The 26,890-nt window shown below is 38.3% G+C and overlaps 1 protein-coding gene across 1 annotated transcript; it reads left to right on the top strand.

Moving 5' to 3' along the window:
• The first annotated feature begins 4,566 nt into the window (after window positions 1-4,566).
• On the top strand, window positions 4,567-19,781 carry RRH (retinal pigment epithelium-derived rhodopsin homolog). The gene is made up of 7 exons (XM_027543840.1): window positions 4,567-6,757; window positions 11,910-12,100; window positions 13,867-13,966; window positions 14,484-14,637; window positions 15,522-15,690; window positions 17,673-17,851; window positions 19,245-19,781. Exons 1-7 carry the CDS (start codon window positions 6,628-6,630, stop codon window positions 19,357-19,359), a joined length of 1,038 nt encoding a protein of 345 aa, XP_027399641.1. The 5' UTR covers window positions 4,567-6,627; the 3' UTR covers window positions 19,360-19,781.
• Window positions 19,782-26,890: the final 7,109 nt, after the last annotated feature.

Raw genomic sequence — 26,890 nt, 5'->3', positions numbered from 1 at the left:
AACTTTTTCATTCAATATAGATGGAATGTTGAAAGCTTCATTGAATGTTTTTATTTTCATTTTTTAAGGGACTCCAGGTTTAAGGTTTTACTGACCATAAATAAATATTTGATTGCTTGCTACGTGTTCATATTCTTGGATAGGGACATTACAAATGAAATTGATTGTGGCCCTCAATGCTGTTATAGTATCAAGATATAACAATGATAGCAAGTTAGAATACTGTGATATAGGATAATTTCCCCTACCATTGATTCCAACCTGCCCTCCCTCCCCAACATGGTTCATTCTTGGAATGAGTTGTCGTGTTATTTGTTCAGTTTTCTAGCATGCTTTACCTAACACTTGGTTAACTCTTGAATGCTTATTTGAGTAGCATATAGTATTGCCTAAGTCAGTATTTGCGTTTTCCTTATGCTTTTTGATTAATGGAATTGTAGCAGGATTAATAAATGTATAAAACATAAGTATGTATGATGAACAAATATGTTGAAAATTTTTCACAGAAGCAGTTATTCTATTATAACTTGGGAAAGGAATCTGTTTGATTTAGAATTCTTGGGTTGAAACTCTCAGTTAAAGTTAGGGCCAGGGTTTTTACTCTTGTTCTTTTAGCAAGCACTAAAGTGACTATGGTATTTTCCTACGGACAAATAATACACAGTTCCTACACCTTTTTTTAACATTTAAAAAAAAAGTCTTTAAAATGGCTGTGTAGAAGTAATGTATAGGTTGTAGACAAACCACTTTTGAGATTTTCTTCACCTTTTAACTTGGATAAATCTATCTTAGTCACTCAGTTGTCTCCAGCTCCTTGCCACCTCCAGACTGCTGGATACCAGGCTTCCTTGTCCATCACCAACTCCTGGAGCTTGCTCAAACTCATGTCCGTAGAGTTGGTGATGCCATCCAACCATCTCATCCTCTTTCGTCCCCTTAACCTCCCATCTTCAATCTTTTCCAGCAACAGTATCTTTTCTAAGGAATCAATTCTTCACATCAGGTGGCCAAAGTATTGGAGCTTCAGCATAAGTCCTTCCAATGAATATTCAGGACTGATCTCCTTTAGGATGGACTGGTTGGATCTCCTTGCAGTCCAAGGGACTCTCAAGAGTCTTCTCCAATACCACAGGTCAAAAGCATCAATTCTTTGGTGCTCAACTTTCCTTATAGTTCAACTCTCACATCCATATGTGACTACTGGAAAAACCATAGCTTTGACTAGACGGACCTTTATTAGCAAAGTCACGTCTCGGCTTTTTAATATGCTGTCTAGATTGGTCATTGGAGAAGGAAATGGCAACCCACTCCAGTGTTCTTGCCTGGAGAATCCCAGGGACGGGGGAGCCTGGTGGGCTGCCATCTATGGGGTTGCACAGAGTCGGACACGACCGAAACGACTTAGCAGATTGGTCATAGCTTTTCTTCCAAGGAGCAAGCGTCTTTATTTCATGGCTGCAGTCACCATCTGCAGTGATTTAGGAGCCCAAGAAAAGTCTCATTGTTTCCATTGTTTCCCCATCTATTTACCATGAAGTGAATGTTAAGTTTTAAGCCAGCCTTTTCACTTCTCTTTTACTTTCATGAAGAGGTTCTTTAGTTCCTCTCGCTTTCTCTCATAAGGGTGGTGTCATCTGCATATCTGAAGTTATTGATATTTCTCCCGGCGATCTTGATTCTGTTTTGTGCTTCCACCAGCCCGGCGTTTCGCATGATGTACTTTGCATATAAGTTAAATAAGCAGGGTGACAATATAAAGCCTTGACATACTCCTTTCCCAATTTGGAACCAGTCTGTTCCATGTCCGGTCCTAACTGTTGATGTGCATACAGATTTTACAGGAGACAGGTAAGGTGGTCTGGTATTCCCATTTGAAGAATTTTCCAGTTTGTTGTGATCCACACAGTCAAAGGCTTTGGCATAGTCAATAAAGCAGAAGTAGATATTTTTTTCTGGAATTTTCTTGCTTTTTCTGTGATTCAACGGATGTTGGCAGTTTGATCTCTGGTTCCTCTGCCTTTTCTAAATCCAGCTTGAACATCTGGAAGTTCTCGGTTCATGTACTGTTGAAGCCTGGCTTGGAGAATTTTGAGCATTTGCCAGCATGTGAAATGAGTGCAATTGTGCAGTATTTTGAACATTTTGGGGGGATTGGAATGAAAACTGACCTTTTCCAGTCCTGTGTCCACTGCTGAGTTTTCCAAATTTGCTGGTGTATTGAGTGCAGCACTTTTACAGCATCATCTTAGAGGATTTGAAATAGTTCAGCTGAATTCCATCATCTCCAGTAGCTTTGTTCATAGTCATGCTTCATAAGGGCCACTTGACTTCGAATTCCAGGATGTCTGGCTCTAGATGAGTGATCACATCATTGCAGTTATCTGGACCATTAAGACCTTTTTAAAAGTTCTGTGTATTCTTGCCACCTCTTCTTAATACCTTCTGCTTCTGTTAGGTCCATACCATTTCTGTCCTTTATTGTGCCCATCTTTGCATGAAATGTTCCCTTGGTATCTCTAATTTTCTTGAAGTGCTGTCTAGTTTTTCCCATTCTATTGTTTTCCTCTGCAGTGATCACTCGGGAAGGCTTTCTTATCTCTCTCCTTGCTATTCTTTAGAACTCTGCATTCAGATGGGTATATCTTTCTTTTTCTCCAAAGCCTTTTGCTTCTCTTCTCAGCTATTTGTAAGGCCTCCTCAGACAACCTTTTTGCATTTCTTTTTCTTGGGGATGGTTTTGATCACTGCCTCCTATATAATGTCAGGAACCTCCATTCATAGTTCTTCAGGCACTCTTGTCTATGAGATCTAATCCCTTGAATATGTTTGTCACTTCTACTATATAATCATAAGGGATTTGATTTAGGTCATGCCTGAATGATCTAGTGGTTTTCCCTACTTTCTTCAATTTAAATCTGAATTTTGCAGTAGGAGTTCATGATCTGAGCCACAGACAGCTCCCGGTCTTGTTTTTGCTGACTGTAGAGAGCTTCTCTATCTTTGGCTGCAGAGAATATAATTAGTGTGATTTCTGTATTGACCATCTGGTAATGTCCATATGTAGAGTTGTCTCTTGTGTTGTTGGAAGAGGGTGTTTGCTATGACCAGTGCGTTAGGCATTAGCCATCTTTTAACTTTTATTTCCACATCCTATTTTTCTTTTTTCTTTTCCTTATAGTAGTTCTTCTGGGTTTCCTTTGGTATATTAGTGGTGTTTGTGTGTGTGTGTGTGTGTGGCCTCACTGAATGGCATATGGGATCTTAGTTCCCTGACCAGGTATTGACTCTGTGCCCCCTGGACTGCTAGGGAAGTCCCTAGGGCATTTGGTTTTGAATCTAGTTCATGTGTTTAGGAAACCTAACATTAATACATTTTGTACTGTGGTATCACTGAGCTCCATTGTAAAAGATACTTTAATAGTTCAGTCAGTTCAGTTGCTCAGTTGTGTCCGACTCTTTGCGACCCCATGAATCGCAGCACGCCAGGCCTCCCTGTCCATCACCAACTCCCGGAGTTCACTCAGACTCACGTCTATCGAGTCAGTGATGCCATCCAGCCATCTCATCCTCTGTCGTCCCCTTCTTCTGCCCCCAATCCCTCCCAGCATCAGTCTTTTCCAATGAGTCAAGTCTTCGCATAAGGTGGCCAAAGTACTGGAGTTTCCACTTCAGATCATTCCCTCCAAAGAAATCCCAGGACTGATCTCCTTCAGAATGGACTGGTTGGATCTCCTTGCAGTCCAAGGGACTCTCAAGAGTCTTCTCCAACACCACACTTCAAAAACATCAATTCTTCGGCGCTCAGCCTTCTTCACAGTCCAACTCTCACATCCATACATGACCTCAGGAAAAACCATAGCCTTGACTAGACGGACCTTTGTTGGCAAAGTAATGTCTCTGCTTTTGAATATGCTATCTAGGTTGGTCAAAACTTTCCTTCCAAGGAGTAAGCGTCTTTTAATTTCATGGCTGCAGTCATCATCTGCAGTGATTTTGGAGCCCCCCAAAAATAAAAGTCTAATACTGTTTCTACTGTTTCCCCATCTATTTCCCATGAAGTGATGGGACCGGATGCTAAGATCTTAGTCTCCTGAATGTTGAGCTTTAAGCCAACTTTTTCACTCTCCACTTTCACTTTCATCAAGAGGTTTTTTAGTTCCTCTTCACTTTCTGCCATAAGGGTGGTGTCATCTGCATATCTGAGGTTATTGATATTTCTCCTGGCAATCTTGATTCCGCTTGTGCTTCTTCCAGTCCAGCGTTTCTCATGATGTACTCTACATATAAGTTAAATAAGCAGGGTGACAATATACAGCCTTGACGTACTCCTTTTCCTATTTGGAACCAGTCTGTTGTTCCATGTCCGGTTCTAACTGTTGCTTCCTGACCTGCATACAGATTTCTCAAGAGGCAGGTCAAGTGATCTGGTATTCCCATCTCTTTCAGAATTTTCCACACTTTATTGTGATCCACACAGTCAAAGGCTTTGGCATAGTCAATAAAGCAGAAATAGATGTTTTTCTGGAGCTTTCTTGCTTTTTCCATGATCCAGCGGATGTTGGCAATTTGATCTCTGGTTCCTGTGCCTTTTCTAAAACCAGCTTGAACATCAGGAAGTTCACGGTTCACGTATAGTTACTAACATATTAAATCTTTTGACATGTTAGCCGAATAACTTTCTGAGTGCTTGCATCATGCTAAAATGGTAGTTGTTGCCATAGCAATGAAAAGGTTTAGTGGAATACAAGCAATATTACCTGGTATCCCTGAGCATTTGAGAAGAGTTATGAAAGGAGGACTTATTTTAGGCCAGTTAAAGTTTATAAAATCGAAGAATCATGAGCTGTGTTAACTTGACATGCTTATAGTTATATTTCTTAGTATTCTAAGCCTCATCACAATATAGTTTTTCCATGTGACTTATGAAGGAAGCATAAAAAATTATTTAGAATGTACCTATCACAATCATAATCTGTAAAACTTTTATCAATAGCGAATAGTCATCTTTGGAATTATTTTTCTTCAGTTTTTGTAAATAGAGCTAATTATTTCTGGAAAGTTTAAATGGTGGTACAACTAACTAGGCATAATCCTTTACAGAAAAGATAGAAACTATGAACAAAAGCAAACTCAAAACGTTTTGAGTGAATAGTGATTGCAAAAAAAAAAAAGCAAAAAAGAGAAAGACTTGAAACCTAGTAACCCATGGTTTTTTAAATAGAGAGGTCATTTTAGGATTACATTAATTGCTTTAGGGTTGTTTGAAAATATTTTGATATTGGAATACTAATGAGATTCACTTTTCTAGTATACTCTTCACAATATTACTATATGTGTCATAAAAATTTGAATACTAGTAGCTGTAAGATCTGGGACAGATGAACCCACCTGATTTCAACTTCTTCAGTTTATTCAAGTATATGGCTGAAAATTGAGGCAAAAGGACTACCTTGTGTCCCCTTCCTGCTAGGCCATGCTAAGATTATAGAATTAAGAGGGTAAATATAGCCCTCTAGTGGTTCTGTTATATACTTACACTGTTAACTTTGGTGCATCTATCATTTTTCTTAAATTGCCGATTTTTAGGAATTTCACTATTGAGTAGAATCAGATTTTTATAATATATGGCATAAAAAATTACAAAGAAAAAAGATGGTAGGGATATCTTATTCTAACAATAAATGTTCATATTAGATTATCATCCATTTATGTAATACACTTTTGGAGTTAAGATAATCCAGAATATTAGAATTGCTCTGTAGTTTATGAGGTGAATTGTTCACTCTAGATACTTTGCTGGTGTATGCTATGATTATTAACCAGATAACAACTGACGCATATCAAAATGTAGTGTAAATGAACTTAGGTGGATTATGAAGTAGATCATGTTATATCTGTGCTTTGAAATATATAGTTATTAATAACTTAGATTTAGGTTTCTTGACCTGGAATTTATGGTATAGCTTTAGGGGAAAACAAATTGCAGAATTATTTTGTATATATATAACCCCATTTTTTGAAAAGAATGGGGGGGAAAATGGAGGAAACATTAAATAGTTCTATAAATAAATGTTTCTATAAGCAAAGAAAAAGAATATACAGGAAGCTATTATCATTAGGAGAGTGAAGTTTGTAAGGTTGGAGGGGATTGCTTCTTTATCTCTAATGATTTAAATTGTTATGAAAAAACAAAAGGAACTGGAGTGGAAAACTTGGAAGGATCAACAGGAAACAGCCACCTTAACCTGTATAGTTTTAGAGGACTAATGCTGACTCTTAATTTCCAGCAGAAATCAGTTAGTTCAGGTCCTGATCTGATTTTCTGAGTTTGTTTATTGTTTGAATGGGACGTGTGCACTTGATAATCTCCTTGGATACAAACTGATGCCCAAATTGGTTAAAATGTGTGTTGTTTGGTATTTCTCTTTATTTTGCTAGTAAGCTTTTCCCTTCTTCTGGGGATTAAAATCCTTTCTTCTGTAGCCCAATTACAGTTGTTAAAGGAGAGCCTCTATGAAAAGGCCCTTCTTTGAGGTCTTTAAGTGGAGATGGAAATGATTGGTTTGGAAATTTTTCTCTCACTGGCTTTTGAAACATTTCGTAGATATTGAAAGCTCATTATGAAGGATGTCTCAATATCTTCACTCCAAAATGCTAAGGAATAATTTAGGCAACAGTTCAGACTGTAAAAATGAAAATGGCTCTGTCTTTTCACAGACTGAACACAACATTGTTGCAGCTTACTTGATTACTGCAGGTATGGATGTTTACTCCATTAACAGTTATTTTGCTTTTGAATGAGTGAAGGCAAGCTGTGGTTTTTAGCATAAGGTAGTAGAAGAAGCATGGGTTCAGAGATAGTGTTTCAAGTTCTGTTCTGTTGGCCAACCTTGACAAGTCACTTATCCTTTCTCAGTTGTTGTGCGCATGTGATAAATAAGGATGTAAAGATCAAATAAGAGAATATAGGTCAAAGGATAAATGGAAACATTGTTAATGGTGGTTAGTCTAACAAGTTATTTTGAATTTTGATAGGCAGTGAGATGGGGCTGAGAAAAGTTTTCTAGAAAACAAATAATCATCTGTATGTGTGGTTATTATATTGTCAAATGAATTTTTATTGAGGGAGAATGTGCACTGTGGCAAAAATGTATTTTTATGGCATTTACTGTTCTCATACATACTTTCTGTAGTTTTGTCATCAGTGGTAGAATCTAGTTCAGACTGAAAGATCCTGGAAAGAAAATTAGTAGTAAAAAGAGAGAGCAGATTGTATTATCATTGAGGACAGAGTTTGATGATTGAGCTTGTTTTTTAATGCTGTCTTGGAAAACTGAAGTTTGGTTTTCATTTTTTAGTCTCTTTGCAGCAGTGAGCAAGTTCCTTTATCCTTTTGTTCTTCCATTTTCATATCTATAAAACGGGGATAAGAATAAGCTACCAGTTGGGATTGTTGTGAAAAGTAAAAAAAAAAAAAAATGCACAAATATACCTAAATGATATACAGTGTATGTTGGACAAATACTAATGAATTTTAGAAGTAACTCTTATTATTTTTTGGATTGACTTATGAAAAATTGTAAGTATATTCAAAAGTAGAGTAAAAGCATAGCAAATCCTACTATACCCAGTTTATTCTTTATAATTGCTTAATTTCCCCATTACTCACAACTAGAGTATCACTTCTCTGCTAGAAACTATGGTTCCTCAGTTAATTTTCATAAATTTTAGTGATATGCTAATAACTTTTTCATTTGAATACCTCTGTATGATAAGCCCTGGGTGAGTTCTGTTTTCTTTTTTTGTGTGTGTTGCAACAAAAGGAGAAAACAATATGCTACTTAATGAGATAATCTCCTTATCACAGCTACACAGGAACACTTTGTATACAAACTTTTGGTTTGGTTAGTTTTTGGTAGATGACCAAGAAAAGCTATCTTTTTTGATCTGGTTACAAAGGAAGCATGCAAAGAAGATTTCCTGTTAAGAAAATGTTCTCTCGTGTTCTTATTCCTGTAACAACAATAACAGTAATAGCAGTCTTACTATGACAATGATGACTCTGCTACTACTGTTGCCACGACTACAACCACCATCACCACCACTACTGCTAATGTTATCGTTTGAATTCTTGGTATATACCAAGCACTGCTATAAGCACTTACCTGTTTGGAATAATTCATCCTTAAACTAATTCAGTAAGTAAATTTGTTTTATTTTCTCCATTTATACTGATAGAGTTTAAGCAACTTTACCAACACACACACATCTACTGAGTAGCTACACCAGTATTGAACTCAGGTTCTTTGGCTCTAGAACCCTCATGTATAATCACAAGGATCAGTTTTAATGTGTATGTGTTGTATTTTTAGCAGGTGAACTGAAGGGAGCATGTCTTGCCTCATTATGCTTTTGTTTAAATGTTTATTGTTCTTTGGGCTCCCAAAACCCCACCTTTAACAAAACTCACTTAAACCAAGACTATGAGGAAAAAAGTTTAGTCAAAGCATTTATTTCATTTGCTACTGTTACAAAAAGCCTATTTTTCATTTTAAATTTCATTTTTAATTTAATAGTTCTCTTGGATTTTAGCTCTTACAAACTTTTACCAACTTAAGCTCTCCCTTTTTCCAGTTTATTCTGGTGGTAAGAAGGCATGGTGAATTAAGGATCTGAAATAGATTCATTATGGGTGCATTATAGGCTAAAGGATAAGAGATATTAGGCTGAAACAATGACTGCATACCAGCTAATGAAGAACCTTAGCTGTGAAGGCAGTAGGGGGCCACTAAATGACATGATCCAATTTGCGTTTTAGATATATGCTGTAATGGTAGCTAACAGACCAGGTAGGAGGCACCCTGGGTAGGAGGTATGGTAAAGGTTAAGAAGGCTTCTGAGGAGGAAGTAGTGGCAATGGAGATAGAAAGAGCTAGAATTTAGAATCCATGGTGGTTGGATGTGGAGACTGGGGGAGAAGATGAGGGAGCATCAAAGATGACAAGTAGGTTTCTTTTTTTGGGCCATTGGATAAATGGTGAAGCTATTCACACCTGGAGAAGAACATGTTTGGGGCAGGAATGAAAATCTCTGGGTTCAGTTTGAGAGAAGTCCCATAAAAAGCTGGACACATGGGTTTGAATTTTATGAGATTGATCTGGAAAGTATCAGCATATAGCCTTGACTCTGAACTCACTGAGTGTATGTTGAATGTGAAAAGAAAGAGGTCTAGGACAGAAACTTGGACAATGTGTATGTTTATTAAGGTAGAGATGAAGAAAGAAAGACCAGGAAGTAGATTGAGAAGGATCTCCCGAAGAGATTGGAGAAGAGCCACAGAAGCCGAAGGGAAATTAAGTGAAAGTGTGTTCATTGCTCAGTCATGTACGACTGTTTGCAACCCCGTGGACTGTAGCCCACCAGGGTGCTCTGTCAATGGAGTTCTCCAGGCAAGAATACTGGCATGGGTTGCCATGCCCTTCTCCAGGGGATCTTCCCAACCCAGGGATCAAACCCGTGTCTCCTGTATTGCAGGCAGATTCTTTACCTCTGAGCCACCAGGGAAGTCCCTAAATTAAGTGAACTTAGACCTAACTACTAAATAATCTGTTGTCTACTCATTAGAAAACATGGGTTTCCATGGTTGCTCAGTCAGTAAAGAATCTGCCTGCAGTGCAGGAGATATGGGTTTGATTCCTGGGTCAGGAAGATTCCCCTGGGGAAGGGAATGGCTACCCACTCCAGTATTCCTGCCTGGAGAATCCCATGGAGAGAGCAGCCTGGTGGGCTATAGTCAAAGAGTCAGACACAATTGACTAACCCTTTCACAGCTAGAAAATCGAGCACAGTGCTTGAGACAGCTGCAGAGAAAATAAAAGGACTAAACTGTTTCCCTCATTCCCCACATTATATCTAAAACTACCCCATAAGTACAATTACTTTATTCTAGTTTGGTAGGCAACAAATTTACTACACTGTGTTTTTATCTGACTTTTAAAAAAAATCAACAAATCTGTAACTAACCAGAAAGATTCTTCAGTTCACTAAACTTTTTGGAGCTACAATACTGGATGCAAAAATAATAAGCCAAAGAATCATCAAATTTTATATCATTGTATCTTAATTATGCTTGCAGGAATAATAGATATTAAGCAATATGAGTTTTAGTCATCTATTAAATAAATCTGCTATATGTCACATACTCAACATAGAAGCCATTAGAAGCCTATAATTTACACAGGAAGATTAGGAATATAAGAGTTAAATAATATAGCATCACGTAAGATGAAGTATAATATAGACAAGTACTTTGAAAATTTATTAGTGATGAGAGGATACTATGAGGAAGACAAGCCTTGGAGGGCAGAATCAGGCTTGAACAGAATTTTGAAGCGTGGGTAGCATTTGGATAGGTAAAGGAGTAGGGTGTTCCAAGTGAGAGACATGAGAGTTGAAATTTACCACACGCCTGGTGTGTCTGATATATACTAGATGGAGGGCTTCTTTGACAAGTGTGAACATTTGCTTAGAGAAGGTAAAAACAGTTTGAAGCAGAGACTGGGGTATCAGGTTGGGACATGTGAACTTTTATCCCACAGATGTTGGGGAGTAAATTGAGAAGAGTCTGGGTTAATTCTATGTTGTAGCAAGCTTATTCTGCCAGCAGCGTGCAGGAGGAAAAGAACAGGAACCTGGAAGATTAGTATAACAGAATGTTGAAAGGAAGTTTTGATATAATAGAAGTTCTTCCTTAGCTGATACCTTTGTGTGTTGGTACTTGGAAACCTTCCTTCTCTCTGGCAATAGCTGGGTCTGCTCAACAGAGTTCTCTTCATGATGGTGAACACCCTCTATTCCTTTTGTCCTTTACCCCTCCTTTAGCCCCGAGGAGTCTGGTAATGGCTCTACCCTCTCTCAGTTGTTAGGACTTAGTGTGGCTTACATCTGGCTGATGGGAAACTTATATTTCAGATGGGGTGTTAAGCAGGCTAACATTCACATCCAGTCTACTCAACAGTATTTCTCATTGTAAATTAATACATTGGCATTCAGATTAAGAATTTCAGTCATCAGTCTACCTGAATCCAGCCAATTCTGGGGCACTGACAACATTGAGTCTCTGGACCTGCAGGGCTAAGAGTCAGATACCAGACTGTGGAAACTTCACTAGGGTGATATGGCCTGTGAGGTTTCTGAGTGGATCTGAGAGCCAACTTGACTTCCTGTCTACCTAGCCAAACCTTGTTGTGTGCATTCTTATTTAGGGATGTATGTGTATGTGTGTGTGTAATCAGATTTGAACATGTTAAATTTTAAGTAATATTGAAACAGTCATATGATCTTACATACTGTAGATGCTTAATAAATGTCTAATGGCAATGAGTTGTATGAAAAGGGATGAGGGACTGGAGCGTATTTCAGGAATAGAAAGTGACAGAAGTGCTGTTAGGATAGAATGATAGCTGAGGCCTGAGAAACAACAGAGAAAGAAGAGCCTCCATCTTCAGGAAGGAGGAAAGGAAATAAAGCTGCCAAAGGAGACTATATGGTCATACACACACACACACACACACACACACAACTATATGTATCCTAAAAATCAGCATTGGTATCAATGGGAGTCACTTCAAGGACAAAGTGATCAATAGTGATGTTGTTAAATGCCAGCCTTTGGTGCTGGTTTATACAAGTGGCAGATTCTTTGTGTTTTGATTTTTATATTTCTGTTTTCACAAGAGGGCTGTGACAATATTGCAACTAGTTTGAAGAATAGCTGGAGCTCTTCCAGTGAATGAACCAAAACCAATTTGTGAATTTGCTTTGTTTCTGAAGGAATTTAAATATTTAATTTTTATTTTAGTTTTGCACATTCAAATTAAGTGAAGTGTGTGATTTTTTTATGTTCTCAGGTGTGATAAGTATCCTCAGCAACATAATTGTTCTAGGCATCTTCATTAAGTTCAAGGAGCTTCGGACACCCACAAATGCAATTATCATCAACCTGGCTGTTACTGATATAGGGGTCAGTAGCATTGGCTACCCCATGTCTGCTGCTTCAGATCTGCATGGAAGCTGGAAATTTGGATATGCAGGATGTCAGGTATCAGAGATCCTTAGAATCAAAGCAAAATGAACTAGATTAAGAACTTGTAAGTTTAAGTCTCTTTACAAAATCAAATAGTTTTACGTAGCATAATAGATATGGTGCTCTCATTGAAAATAGCTTCAGGAGTGACTGGGAAATATATTCTTTAATAAGAGAAATGAAAGCAGTAGCCATCATTATATTTTCAAAATTTCCCCAACCTAAAGGAAAAAATTAAACTAGCAAAAAATTAAAAATCAGTTAGAGAAGAAAAGTGAACATTTGCATATTCAAATAAAAACTTGTATATTGCAAATTCAAAAAGAAATACTCTGCTTTCATTTGAAACAATAAAATATTTAATGACCATATCATAATGTCTAAATAATATAGTTAAACTACATGTTGTTGATTTTTTTCTGTGGTAAGTTCTTTGTGAGAATTGCTCTTAAATATATCTACTATAATTTTTACTGTGGTAAGTTCTTTGTGAGAATTGCTGGTAAATATATCTACTATAATTTTTACTGACAAGAAAATAAATTAATATAGTTTGCAGAAATGACTTTTGCCCCAATTTTTTTAGAACTGTTTGCTGTTTTAAGCTATATAGCTGTAGAGAATAAAATGAAAACGGTAGAGAATAGTGAATACCCATTTATGCATCAACAGGTTTTATCAAATCTTGATGTTTCGCAATATGACCTTCAGGTTGTTTGGGGCTTCTTGCTTTTTGTTTTTGGTTGTGCTTCAGGGCTTGTGGGATCTTAGTTCCCCAACCAGGGATGGAACCCAGGGCCCTGGCAATGAAAGTGCAGAGTCCTAACCACTGGACTGCCAGGGAATTCTCTGTTCCCAGTTGTTTTAAATCACAAATGTTCTCATACATGTCTCTTTCTGCAGTATATGAGAGTTTCTTTAGATACATTACTAGAGGAGGAATGGTTTGGTTGTAGATAACACAACGTCAGCTTTATCAAGTGTGGCCAAATTAGTCTTCAAAATGATTGTGCCAATTATGAGAACTTCTGTTGCTCCACATTTTCGCCAGTGCTTGGGATTGTCAGACTTTTAAATTTGTAGTGTTATAATGGATGTAAAATCATATCTTATGATTTGCATTTCTTTCAATATTTAATGTGATTGTATATCTTATGTCATAGGCACTCTGGTTTCCTCTTGTGTGAATAGCCCATTTTTCTGTTTGTCTTTTCCCCTTAGTGAATTGTCTGTTTTCTGAATACCAGTCTTTTGTTGGTTATATGCACTGCACTTGATTTATGGTTTGGTTTTGCCTTCTTTAGAGTATGTATAGAAGTTTTACTTTAAATCTTAGCTTTTTAAAAAAGCTTATTTTAATTAATGAAGTCCCAGAATGTTTTCTATAAGTACCTTTATTAAGCCATTTACAATTTGACAATAGATGATGTATTTTAACATTAGTAAAATAGAAAATGGTGCTTCCCTGGTGGCTGAGTGGTAAAGAATCTGCCTACAGTGAAGGAAATGCAGGTGCGATCCCTGGGTTGTGAAGATTCCCTGGAGGAGGAAATAGAACCCACTCTAGTACTCTTGCCTGTAAAATCCCATGGACAGAGCAGTCAGCATGCAAAGAGTTGAACATGACTGAGCGACGGAACACACACACAAAATAGAAAACACTCAATGTATTTATTTACTATTTAATGTATTTAAAATATATTTTAGCAGTGGGATAAAAGTATAAATGTCTCTTGGGAGGGTGTGTAGAATGGTGGAATCGTTCCAATTTTGATTTTCAGATTTATGCTGGGTTGAATATTTTTTTTGGAATGGCAAGTATTGGATTGCTCACGGTCGTGGCTGTGGATCGATACCTGACCATCTGCCATCCTGATGCAGGTACAGCACTTTCTCAGCTTTTGCAATGAACCCATTTGCCTAAGTTCTGCTTGTCACACCTTCACTTCAAAATGTATTAATAAATGTAGTGACTTGTGACATGGTCAGCCTTCTTTCTCTGATAATTCTTGATTGGAAGTTTCAGTGGTTTTCTATTACACCTAGAATAAAATTCACATTTCATAACACGGCCCCCAAGACCTGCGTGTTCTGACTCCTGACTACCTTGCAGCATAGCCTGGGATCTTGTCACTTTGGGGTACTGGCGAAACCCTTTCCCAATTTGGGGCCTTTGTAAATGCTATTTCCCTAGTGCTTCTCCCTGCCTATCCTCTGATTCATCATTTTGTCATTCAAGTTTCAGCTTAAATGTTATTTTTTTCCAGAATATGAATTCATAGGTTTTGTGTGAACTAAAGTGCTCTTGGTGATAATTTTGAATAATCAGTTAAAACAAGATGAAGATATGAATCACATCATTGGGAAATGATTTAATATTCCATGTATTTGTTAATAGGAAGAAGAATGACCGCCAACACTTACATCAGCATGATTCTGGGGGCCTGGACCAATGGCCTGTTTTGGGCTTTGATGCCTATCATTGGGTGGGCTAGTTATGCCCCAGATCCTACTGGGGCCACCTGTACCATAAACTGGCGGAAAAATGATGTGTAAGAAACATGTATGCAGTTTATAATTAAACGCTTCTAATGCAGACAGACACATTTTCACCATTTCAAATTTAACCTCAGATCTAATGTTTCTCATATAGAGTGTGGCAAAGGGTTTCCTTGGTTTAGATGATGTGATTCCGACTAGAGATGAATTGAGAAACGTGAATTATGTTAATTTGCAAGGACAGGGCATCCCTTTGTCTCCCTGCTCTGCTCCCTCCTTTCTGTCCTTTGGCAGCAAAGGGGATACAGAGCCTCCTTTAGCGGCACCTTAGAGGTAGGACCTGAGGGGAAAAGGACTGGAGAAAGTTCTGGAGAAAGCCCAGGCTTTCTTTTCTGGTGCTAAAGCATCTTCTGAGAATTACACAGCAAAAGTGCAGTCGCTGCAAAGATCGCTTACTCATCAGTGATGCTCTTCTATGTTTACTAAGGAGAAGAAGGTAATTTAGTTCATTAAAGGAAGTGAAAGGTTACTCAGAAAAGTAAACAGAAAATTTCTCTCAAACTAAATCTAAGTCTAAACATTTTTCTGTACAGGGTCAAAAAATAAATATTTTAGATTTTACAGGCAAGGTTGTCTCCATTGCAACTATTCAACTCTGCCTGTGGAAGCAGCCATAGACAGTAAGGAAATGACTGTGGTTCCAATAAAATTTTATTTACAAAAACAGGCGACAGGCTGGATTTGCCCACAGGTCATAGTTTGCCAACCCCTAGTCTGAATGAACTAAAAGTCGAATGTACCTCCTAAGCTGTTTACTAATACTAGACAATGCCAGTATTACTTCTGCTAATTATTCTGTTTCCCTTCCCCTATTTAGTACGTTAGATGAATAGTGATTTAATGTCATGATTTAATTATTTCCTTTTCTTACTTTCAGGTCTTTTGTTTCTTACACGATGATGGTAGTTGCGATAAATTTTATCGTGCCCTTAACAGTGATGTTTTACTGTTATTACCATGTCACTCAATCCATTAAACATCATGGTACTAATAACTGCACTGAGTACCTCAACAGAGATTGGTCAGATCAGGTAGATGTAACAAAGGTAAGGCATTAAAATCCTTTAATCAAGCTTCTACACGGACATGGTTCCTTGGCCCTGTAGTCATCTCTCCCCAACTCCCAGTTCTTATTTTCTGGCTCTTTTTTCTAGTGTTGGCCTCCATATTTCTAAACAATGTGCTTATCTCCTGTTTCAGGTATTTTTGTTTGCTGCTACTTCTTGATTTCCTACTGTGAACAAAGACTTTCTCTTATACCATCATCTTTTCCTTCTCCCCACCAACACCTCTCATCTTGTCAATAAAATGTTAATATTTGGCTAGATGAAAAGTCAATTTTACATTATTGTGACTATCTAAATTTCATTTATTGCAGATCTCTGTAGGGCTGTATGACTTATATTTCTTTTTTTTATACAACTATTCCCCCTTTGGAGTTAACAGTTCATTCCTTTTCTTTTTCTTTCTTGTCTTCTGTCCATCTCTCTCCCCTTCTCTTCTTCTCTCCCTCTCTCCTCCCTTTCCACCCCCTATCTCTCTGTAGCTTTGTTTCCTGACTGTTCTGTGTGACAATGAAGTGATTTTGGAAAGTGGAAGCTTTAGTCACTCAGTTGTGTCCAACTCTTTGTGACCCCATGGACTGTAGCCCACCAGGCTCCTCCAGGCAGGAATACTGGAGTCAGTAACTGTTTCCTTCTCCAGGGTGATCTTCCCAACTCAGGGATCGAACCCAGGTCTCCTGCATTGCATGCAGATTCTTTACTGTATGAGCCACCAGGGGAGCCTGGCAGTCCTATGTACCTGTTCCTAATTCATCTCTAAATAGACGCTTCAGTTTCCTCTTAGTATTTTCATATGCATCAGAGACTAAATTGACTTCATCCTTTTCTTAGTTATCCTCTTGACACCCCCAGATCTCCTGCTCCAGATTACACTGGCTCTTCTTTAAGATGACTACCTAGAAAGTCAGTATCCCCACATCTCCTTTATCACAAGCTGAGAATGCTTTGGCCTGTCTCCTGGATCAGATCACCTGTTTTCTGGATTGCATGTCTTCCTTTTTTTTTTTTGGTTGATTTTCTCACAGTTGGTGGAACACATCCCCTAACAGAGTCCTGAGAACATTATAGGGAAGTCAAATTTTTAAGATTTGGCATGCCTGAAAATGTCTTAATGCTCCTATTATATTTGATTGATTGTTCACTTGGCATAGAATTCAAAGTAGAAAACTAATTTTCAGAGATTTTTGAAAGCATTACTATATAGTCTCTCAGTTTTAGGTGTTGCTGCTGAGAAGACTGACAGTTTCCTGGTGGTCTGTGTTCTCTCTGGAAGCTTGTCACTTTCTCTGTGTCTCCAGTTTTCCCTCTGAAATGTGATGCTGATGTGCCTTGGTATAGCTCTTTATTCACCCACGTACCTGGTACGGGGCGAGTGCTTTCAATGTCGAGACTCAGATCTCCCCTTCTGGGAGCTTCCTTGTATCATTTCTCTCGTGAATTTCACTGCCCTTTTTGTTTTCTCTATTCTCTTTTTATTTGGATATTTAATCTCCTGGATTTATCTTTTAATTTTCTTAAATATTCTCTCCTACACTGTCTCTCTTTGGGGTTTTGTTTGTTTGTCTTGGTTTCTACTTTCTGAGAGATTTCTTCAACCATGTCCAGGACTGAGATTGGCTGAGGAGATGCTCAAGCCTGGGTTGTAAAATTTAAACAAGCACTGAAAAGCTCAGTAACCCAAAAAAGATAAATCCAGCTGTATTCTCCGCAGCTCACCAGCAGAAAAAGGGCATTCTTTACATTCATGAACCAGTTCATCCATTTCACAAGCTCCAGTTATCATAGCTGGCTTTAGGTGCATTAACAGAGTACAATGAGGGGAAAATTTCAGTGTTTCCTCTATGTCTTCAACATCATAAACTTATTCAAGTTCCAATCCAGATAATTTTTCATGCAGTTTTAGATATACTAGCTATTTTGATATTTTAGTTATTGGGCTTGGTGAATACTGATTTCTTTTACAGATGTCTGTGATAATGATACTCATGTTTCTGGTGGCGTGGTCCCCTTATTCCATCGTGTGCTTATGGGCATCTTTTGGTGACCCAAAGAAGATTCCTCCCTCAATGGCCATCATAGCTCCTCTGTTTGCAAAATCTTCTACATTCTACAATCCTTGTATTTATGTGATTGCTAATAAAAAGTAAGTCATGTCTAAAATGCTTCTCAACTAAAAAAAAAAAAGTGTATACAGAAAGAATATTAGAAAGGCAATGGATAATGTTCTAAATTTTGGGGGAGGTAAATGACATAAACTCGCTTCAGGTGAAATTAAGAGTTATTTGGTTCATGCAACTGCACTGCAGAAGTATTCAGGACCTGAAATGTCTAGGACTCCAGTTCTGTGACAGACTCTTCCCTCATGGAGGCGAAATGATCATGGGTAATTTCAAGACCAAGTTCCACCAGCTAAGCATCCCCAAATGCAAGTTTCATCTTTGATGGCCCTCTGGCAGCAATGACCCTGGAAGGTTTTGCAAAGAAAAGAGTGATTCTGTTACTGGAAAGTGGACAAAGCAAGGCCAGTTGGGTTCCGTATGTGGGTAGCATAACTGTATATTTACTAGAAGGAAGACATATCATTCAGATGCAAGAGAAAAATTCATTGTTAACATAACAGGCTTCAGGACTGTGTAGTCACTGAGGATAATGGAGACTCTTCCTTTTCCCCTTTTGTTGAGCCTCTGAGCAAGGATTTCTTTCCTGCCTCCTCAGTGCAGCTTTTGTCGTTTAGTCGCTAAGTCGTGTCTGACCCTTTTGCGACTCCATGGGCTGTCCATGGGATTTCCAGGCAAGAATACTGGAATGGGTTGCCATTTCCTTCTCCAGGGGATCTTCCTGACCCAGGGATTGAACCTGAGGCTCCTGCTGAGTCTCCTGCATTGCAGGCTGTTTCTTTACCCTTGAGCCTCTGGGTAGGGCAGCTTAGACTGCTTCATTTCCTGTTACTGCTTAAAGATGGATTGAACCAATCTACTGTGCTTAAATATTTGACCAGAAAATCTCAGTAGATGTGAAGTACTGATAATTTGATCCTGGATTGCCAGTGCTGCTTCTATTAAGCTTATATATTTATGCACATGTTTGGGAAAGCAACTTTAGCAATAGGTATATGAAGAAACATAAAAACTTAAGATCAAATAGACCACATAAGAAGAATAAAGAACACATCTTAAATTTAGAGTCTATTAGTAGTTATTTTGGAAAGGTCAGGCATTAAACTTGCCTTTGCTCATTAGAATAAATGTCTGAAATACCCATCCTTAGTTCAAGTAAATGACTCCTTGCAACTGACATTGTCATCTTAGACATAGTTATTGCAGTGTTTACAATCAGTGGTGCAAAATTGATCTTTATTTGTACTGTATACTTTATAATACATTTATAAAGGGTCTCAATAGGATATGTTAAAATTGGAAGCAGAAATTTATTTGGAGATGCTAATTGGCAGTAGTGGCATCTTAGTCATATTTGAAAGTTCTTTAAGCATTCCAAGTCATCATGGGATAATGCCAGATTTTCCCTTTTTATTATAGGTTTCGAAGGGCGATGCTTGCCATGTTCAAATGTCAAACTACCCAAGCAATGCCTGTGACGAGTGTTTTACCAATGGATGTACCTCAAAACCCACTGACTTCTGGAAAAGTCTGAAATAAGAGGAACTCACACATTTACCAAAACATTTTCTTTACTTTTTTTTTGTAGTGGTTTAATTTCATTTTAAATGTGAGCTCATTTCAATCAAATAGAGACATAGAATATTGTCCTAATAGACGATAAATTTCTCCAGTGTAGTTTATAGTTCTGTTTGTGCACTGGCTACCGTTGGGAATGTTTCACTATTTCCTTATATGTAAACATACTACTCATCTAGTTTGATGAAGAGGCACATGAGATTAAGGCCTCTTCTCTTTCTCCCTATCATGGTATATATTACAGTGTATCAATGACCTGGTGTTTTGCCTAGTTCCTCCACTAGATCAGAAGCAACTGTTATTTTAATGTTCAGTTCAGTTCAGTTCCGTCACTCAGTCATCTCTGACTCTTTGCGACCCCATGAACTGCAGCACACCAGGCCTCCCTGTAATTTTAATGTTAGAATAAATTAATAGTAATAATAGTTATTATCATTGAAAAAGCAAGAGAGTTCCAGAAAAACATCTATTTCTGCTTTATTGACTATGCCAAAGCCTTTGACTGTGTGGATCACAATAAACTGTGGAAAATTCTGAAAGAGATGGGAATACCAGGCCACCTGACCTGCCTCTTGAGAAACCTGTATGTAGATCAGGAAGCAACAGTTAGAATTGGACATGGAACAACAGACTGGTTCCAAATAGGAAAAGGGGTACGTCAAGGCTATATATTGTCACCCTGCTTATTTAACTTATATGCAGAGTACATCATGAGAAAGGCTGGTCTGGAAGAAGTACAAGCTGGAATCAAGATTGCCAGGAGAAATATCAATAACCTCAGATATGCAGATGGCACCACCCTTATGGCAGAAAGTGAAGAAGAACTAAAGACCCTCTTGATCAAAGTGAAAGAGGAGAGTGAAAAAGTTGGCTTAACTTCAGAAAACGAAGATCATGGCATCTGATCCCATCACTTCATGGCAAATAGGTGGGGAAACTGTAGCTGACTTCATTTTTTTGGGCTCCAAAATCACTGCAGATGGTGATTGAAACCATGAAATTAAAAGATGCTTACTCCTTGGAAGGAAAGTTATGACCAACCTAGACAGAATATTAAAAAGCAGAGACATTACTTTGTCAACAAAGGTCCGTCTAGTCAAGGCTATGGTTTTTCCTGTGGTCATGTATGGATGTGAGAGTTGGACTATCAAGAAAGTTGAGCACCAAATAATTGATGCTTTTGAACTGTGGTGTTAGAGAAGACTCTTTGAGAGTCCCTTGGACTGCAAGGAGATCCAACCAGTCCATCCTAAAGGAGACCAGTCCTGGGTGTTCATTGGAAGGACTGATGTTGAAGCTGGAACTCCAATACTTTGGCCACCTGATACAAAGAGCTGACTCATTGGAAAAGACCCTGATGCTGGGAGGGATTGGGGGCAGGAGGAGAAGGGGACGACAGAGGATGATATGGTTGGATGGCATCACTGACTCAATGGAGATGAGTTTGGGTAAACTCTGGGAGTTGATGATGGACAGGGAGGCCTGGCGTGCTGCGGTTCACGGGGTTGCAAGGAATTGGACACGACTGAGCAACTGAACTGAACTGAACTGAATAATAGTTAATGGGCTTCCCTAGTGGCTCAATGGTAAAGAATCTGCTTGCCAATGCAGGAGTTATGGGTTCAATCCCTGGGTCAGGAAGATCCCCTGGAAAAAGAAATGGCAACTCACTCCAGTATTGTAGGAAATTCTGCAGACAGAGGAGCCTCAGGGTATAGTCCATGGGGTCACCAAAGAGTTGGAGATGACTTATCAACTAAAAGACACAACAACAAATACGGTTAATAGTCTTTAATAAATAATTACTGAAATAAGTTGTTGGAATTTATTTCTAGCTAAAATGGGAAACTGTCAGGATTTCACAATTTTCAAATTTTAATGCAATTATTCACTTAACTATTTAACAAAAATGATCAAATGAATATTAAGCACTATTGTTTTTAAATCACATGTCAGTCAATGCCATATATATTTTATGTAACAGTATAACCTGTGCATATTAATATGTGTTCTACTTTTTTAAGTACTATTTTTATGTGTATGTATTTCCATATATTTGACATGAGAATTAAGTTTAATCAGAGTGGAGTGGGGGTTTCTGTATGTTTGTTCTCTTTTTCGTATCTTGTTTTGTTGATGAAAAAATTAATCAATAGTCAGTGTAAGAAAGGAATAGGAAATTTTATTCGAGCTAGCCTCATGTTTATAACCCAAGAGATGGTCTTTCAGAAACCTCTGAAGACTGTTCCAGAAAGGTGAATGGGGAGGCCGGTATATATGTGCAATGAAGAACATATCTTGGTAAAAAGTTACTGCTTTTTCAAGGAACAGGTAGCTTAGCTAATGTTTTTAGTGCTCTTTTAAGTATGGAAAAATGCAAGAAACTGGGTTCATAAAATTTTCTCCTTAAAATACATAACCATCTGAGGGTCAGTTCTGCCGGTTTCCCCAGAGCAAAAAGTGCTTCATCCTGACCTTCACCCTGAATTCCTACAATTCCCTGAATTGTAGGTCAATGCCTACTGTGGCTAATGACTTGATTCTTGTAGAACTGGACAGTCGGCACCATTGTTTATTTTATAATCCCCTCCTTTGGGTAATAATTTCGGCCAAGGTTAGAGAAGGATTTTGCAACTCATGTGTCCCTCCGTGCTAGGAATGCTCATTCCCAGGTCAGGTGGGGATTTTGTTGATAGGCCACTCCGTTTGCTGTTCCTGGACTAGGCCCCGTTAACAGCAACCAAAAGCCTCTGGGCTACCTGTCTTACCAGTCTGTTATGGTCCAAGAACTGTTCCCTTTTGTTGATTATCCCTGTATATAGACTTTCACCATTACAATTCTTGATCTTATTATAGAACTATATATTTGGTCAATTGTTTTAAGTTCTCTAGTCATTATTACTTTTATCTGAGGCTCAGTCATACATCTGGTAATGCAGGAAACAATAATCTGGTAAAACAGACTGAATACAAATAATATAGCTAGTAACATTAGTAAGGTCATAAGCAAGCATTTAAGCTAAGAATTTCCATTATGTGTGGCCCAGTATATCCCCAGGTCATCTGGCCCAGTCTGTTCTGTACTAATTGTGGACCAATAATGGATATTTAAATTGCTGAAATATTCCCAGTGGTTCATCCACAACTCTTAAGAATTGTGGATGAACCACTGGGAATATTTTAGTACAAATACTTTTTGTGTGGGGAAGGCAAGGAGAAATTACTCTATCTGAGTGTTTCCTCAGAGTAGAATTACTGGATAAAAGTATAGAAACAGTATTATTGTTGCGAGCTTGCACTCTGCAAAGACTGAACTAATTTACATGGCCACTGGCAGTGAAGAAGTTCACTTTTCCCATTATAGTCCTGCTAATAGTGCTGTATCAGTTCTTTAAAACTAAAAGCTATATACTTGAACAAATTCATTTCATTTCACATTTTTTTAACTGCTAGTGAGGCTGTGTATCTTTGCATATTGTGTTTTCTTATGTATTTATTTTTGTAGGCTGTTTCTTTAGCACCTTTGACTGCAAATAAAGGAAAACCAGGGCACTAATCCAAATATATACAACTGTCCATATGTTTGTATTGGTAAACTGCTATAATAATCTGCTAATTTATTTCTCCATCCTCTGCCTTTCTCCACTGTAATCAATGTATCAGCTTTATAACTGGAATACTCTTCTTTTAAAAATAAAACTCCCATCCCCCAAATCTTCAGCTCAGAAAACCTTCAGTCAGTACGTCCCTGGTAGTCCAATGTCCAAGACTCCGAGCCCCCAGGGCAGGAGGCCTGGGTTTAGTCCCTGGTCAGGGAACTAGATCCCATGCGCCACAACTAGGAGTTCTCGTGCTGCAGCCAAAAAGATTCACTGCCACAACGAAAGGCCCTGCACGCCACAACAAAGACTGAGGGTCCCAGTGCTGCGGCGGAGACCCAGCACTGCCAAAAATAAATATTTGAAACAAAGAGATACAAGTAATTTCTCCTTTTTTTAAAAAAAATGCACATATCTTAAACCAAAAAAATCAATCATCTGCCAAGTAACTATAACTCTGTCAGTTGGACCCTCATGAGCCTCTTCAACACGGTCCCACAAGGACTCTTCAGCTTTTTGTCTTGCTCCTGTATGTGTGTTTTGTACATACAACCTGAAATGCTTATATTTCTCTAAGAACTACATGCTCTTTCTTGCTTCCTCCCTTGGTTCCTGCTGTCCCTCTGCTTGCCACTTTCAGATTTTCCACTTAATACATTGGTGTGCCTCAAAGGGGCATCTCAGGTACCACTTGCTCTAGGAAGCCTTTCCCCACCAATACTGTTGGGTCTGATGATCTCTTGTGCTTCTTCCAAGTGTATTCTGTGCCTCTCTCTATCGTGTGATTCCTTTTGTGTAGTGATCGTGTCTTATCCATTTTTCTACCCCTCAGTTCGGTTCAGTCACTCAGTTGTATCTGACTCTTTGCAACCCCATGAACCGCAGCAGGCCAGGCCTCCCTTTCCATCACCAACTCCCGGAATTTACTCAAACCCATGTCCATTGAGTCGGTGATGCCATCCAACCATCTCATCCTCTGTCATCCCCTTCTCCTCTCACTTTCAATCTTTCCCAGCATCAGGGTCTTTTCAAATGAGTTGGTTTTTTGCATCAGGTGGCCAAAGTATTGGAGTTTCAGGTTCAGCATCAGTCCTTCCAATGAATATTCAGGACTGATTTCCTTTAGGATGGACTGGTTGGATCTCCTTGCAGTCCAAGGGACTCTCAAGAATCTTCTCTAACACCACAGTTCAAAAGCATCAATTCTACCCTTAGGACTTAATTTACTGCTTCGTACATAGTACAAAGCACTGAATTCTTTAAATGCTCAGTAAATACTGAATGAGCAAATGAATTGTGAGGATTCTGCAACTTTCCAGTATTTTATTTTGAGAAAATTCATTTGATGCTGCTGTTTTTGTATGTGTATTATTCATTTTAAATAGTGTTTTCCATAATCTTATTTTTATGAAATTAATTTTCTTTTAAAAAGTTTTTTGATTAAAAGATGATGAATAGAACCATGTCAAAAGAAAATTAAGTGCCTTATATATTTATTACCTAAATCCTTGACTGACTATTTCATTCCATGTTATGTGTATGGAAGTAGTTTTTTAAATATTTAATTTTTATTTTTGGACAGAGCCTAATATATGCTAGCAGACAGGAGAATTGAGCTTCAGATAAGGTTTGATTGCTCATAACTTGGGAAGTTAGCTTGGAGCAAAATAGGTTCTAGAACAAAGATACTAACCTTTACTGAAAAATAAATGTGTTGATCATGAGCCTGCACTGCATAGTGAGGACCTGGGAGCATCGCAGGATGCTTTCTTACCATAGTCTCAGTGCTGCTGTGACCGTGGTGAATTCAAGCATTTTGCCTAAAACACTCTAGGTACTGGACTTTATTTAGTTTGTTTTTGGGGGCTAAGCAGAACGTGGCAATATTGATTAAATTAATTTTATGTCATGCACTTCTATCTTTAAAGCTAAATTTTATAAAACTGAATATTATGCATGATGCTACTGCTAAGTCACTTCAGTCGTGTCTGACTCTGTGCGACCCCATAGACGGCAGCCCACCAGGCTCCCCCGTCCCTGGGATTCTCCAGGCAAGAACACTGGAGTGGGTTGCCATTTCCTTCTCCAATGCATGAAAGTGAAAAGTGAGAGTGAAGTTGCTCAGCCGTATGCAACTCTTAGCGACCCCATGGACTGCAGCCTACCAGGCTCCTCCGTCCGTGGGATTTCCCAGGCAAGAGTACTGGAGTGGGGTGCCATTGCTTCTCCAATTATGCATGCTGGTAGAAAGCAAAAAGTAAAATTTGTAATGTTTAACATGCAAGTAATCTACAGTGTTTTCTAACATCTGATAAGACACTGAAGTATTTTGAACATTATGTGTTTCTTCAAGGTATAGTAGCAATACATCTAAGGAAAAGGGATTTGATGGGCATTTCCTGGCAAATTTAGATATGAGAAACTATTGAAATTTTCTTGACACTTGTTTGATTTTTTTAAATTTAAATTTATTTATTTTAATTGGAGGCTAATTACTTTACAATATTGTATTGGTTTTGCCATACATCAACATGAATCCGCCATGGGTGTACACGTGTTCCCCATCCTGAACCCCCCTCCCACCTCCCTCCCCGTACCATCCCTTTGGGCCATCCCAGTGCACCAGCCCCAAGCATCCTGTATCCTGCATTGAACCTGGACTGGCAATTCATTTCATATATGATATTATACCTGTTTCAATGCCATTCTCCCAAATCATCCCACCCTCTCCCTCTCCCACAGAGTCCAAAAGACTGTTCTATACATCAGTGTCTCTTTTGCTGTCTCACATACAGGGTTATCGTTACCATCTTTCTAAATTCCATATATATGCGTTAGTATACTGTATTGATGTTTTTTTTTCTGGCTTACTTCACTCTGTATAATAGGCTCCAGTTTCATCCACCTCATTAGAACTGATTCAATGTATTCTTTTTAATGGCTTAGTAATACTCCATTGTGTATATATACCATAGCTTTCTTATCCATTCATCTGTTGATGGACATCTAGGTTGCTTCCATGTCCTGGCTATTATAGACAGTGCTGCGATGAACATTGGGGTACACGTGTCTCTTTCAATTCTGGTTTCCTCGGTGTGTATGCCCAGCAGTGGGATTGCTGGGTCATAAGGCAGTTCTATTTCCAGTTTTTTAAGGATTCTCCACACTGTTCTCTATAGTGGCTGTACTAGTTTGCATTCCCACCAACAGTGTAAGAGGGTTCCCTTTTCTCCACACCCTCTCTAGCATTTATTGCTTGTAGACTTTTGGATCGCATCCATTCTGAGTGGCATGAAATGGTATCTCATTGTGGTTTTGATTTTCATTTATCTGATAATGAGTGATGTTGAGCATCTTTTCATGTGTTTGTTAGCCATCTGTATGTCTTCTTTGGAGAAATGTCTATTTAGTTCTTTGGCCCATTTTTTGATTGGATCGTTTATTTTTCTGGAAGCCCAGAGATAAATCCATGCACCTATGGACACCCTATCTTTGACAAAGGAGGCAAGAATATACAATGGATTAAAGACAATCTCTTTAATAAGTGGTGCTGGGAAAACCACTTGTAAAAGAATGAAACTAGAACACTTTCTAACGCCATACACAAAAATAAACTCAAAATGGGTTAAAGATCTAAACGTAAGACCAGAAACTATAAAACTCCTAGAGGAGAACATAGGCAAAACACTGTCCTACATACATCACAGCAGGATCCTCTATGACCCACCTCCCAGAATACTGGAAATAAAAGCAAAAATAAACAAATGGGACCTAATTAAAATTAAAAGCTTCTGCACAACAAAGGAAACTACAAGCAAGGTGAAAAGACAGCCTTCAGAATGGGAGAAAATAATAGCAAATGAAGTGACAAACAACTAATCTCAAAAA

Source organism: Bos indicus x Bos taurus, chromosome 6, assembly GCF_003369695.1.
Source record: "Bos indicus x Bos taurus breed Angus x Brahman F1 hybrid chromosome 6, Bos_hybrid_MaternalHap_v2.0, whole genome shotgun sequence".
NCBI classification, from domain to species: Eukaryota; Metazoa; Chordata; class Mammalia; order Artiodactyla; family Bovidae; genus Bos; species Bos indicus x Bos taurus.
The sequence above is the reverse complement of the archived record's forward strand: the minus strand, read 5'-3'. Positions and strand labels throughout refer to the sequence as shown.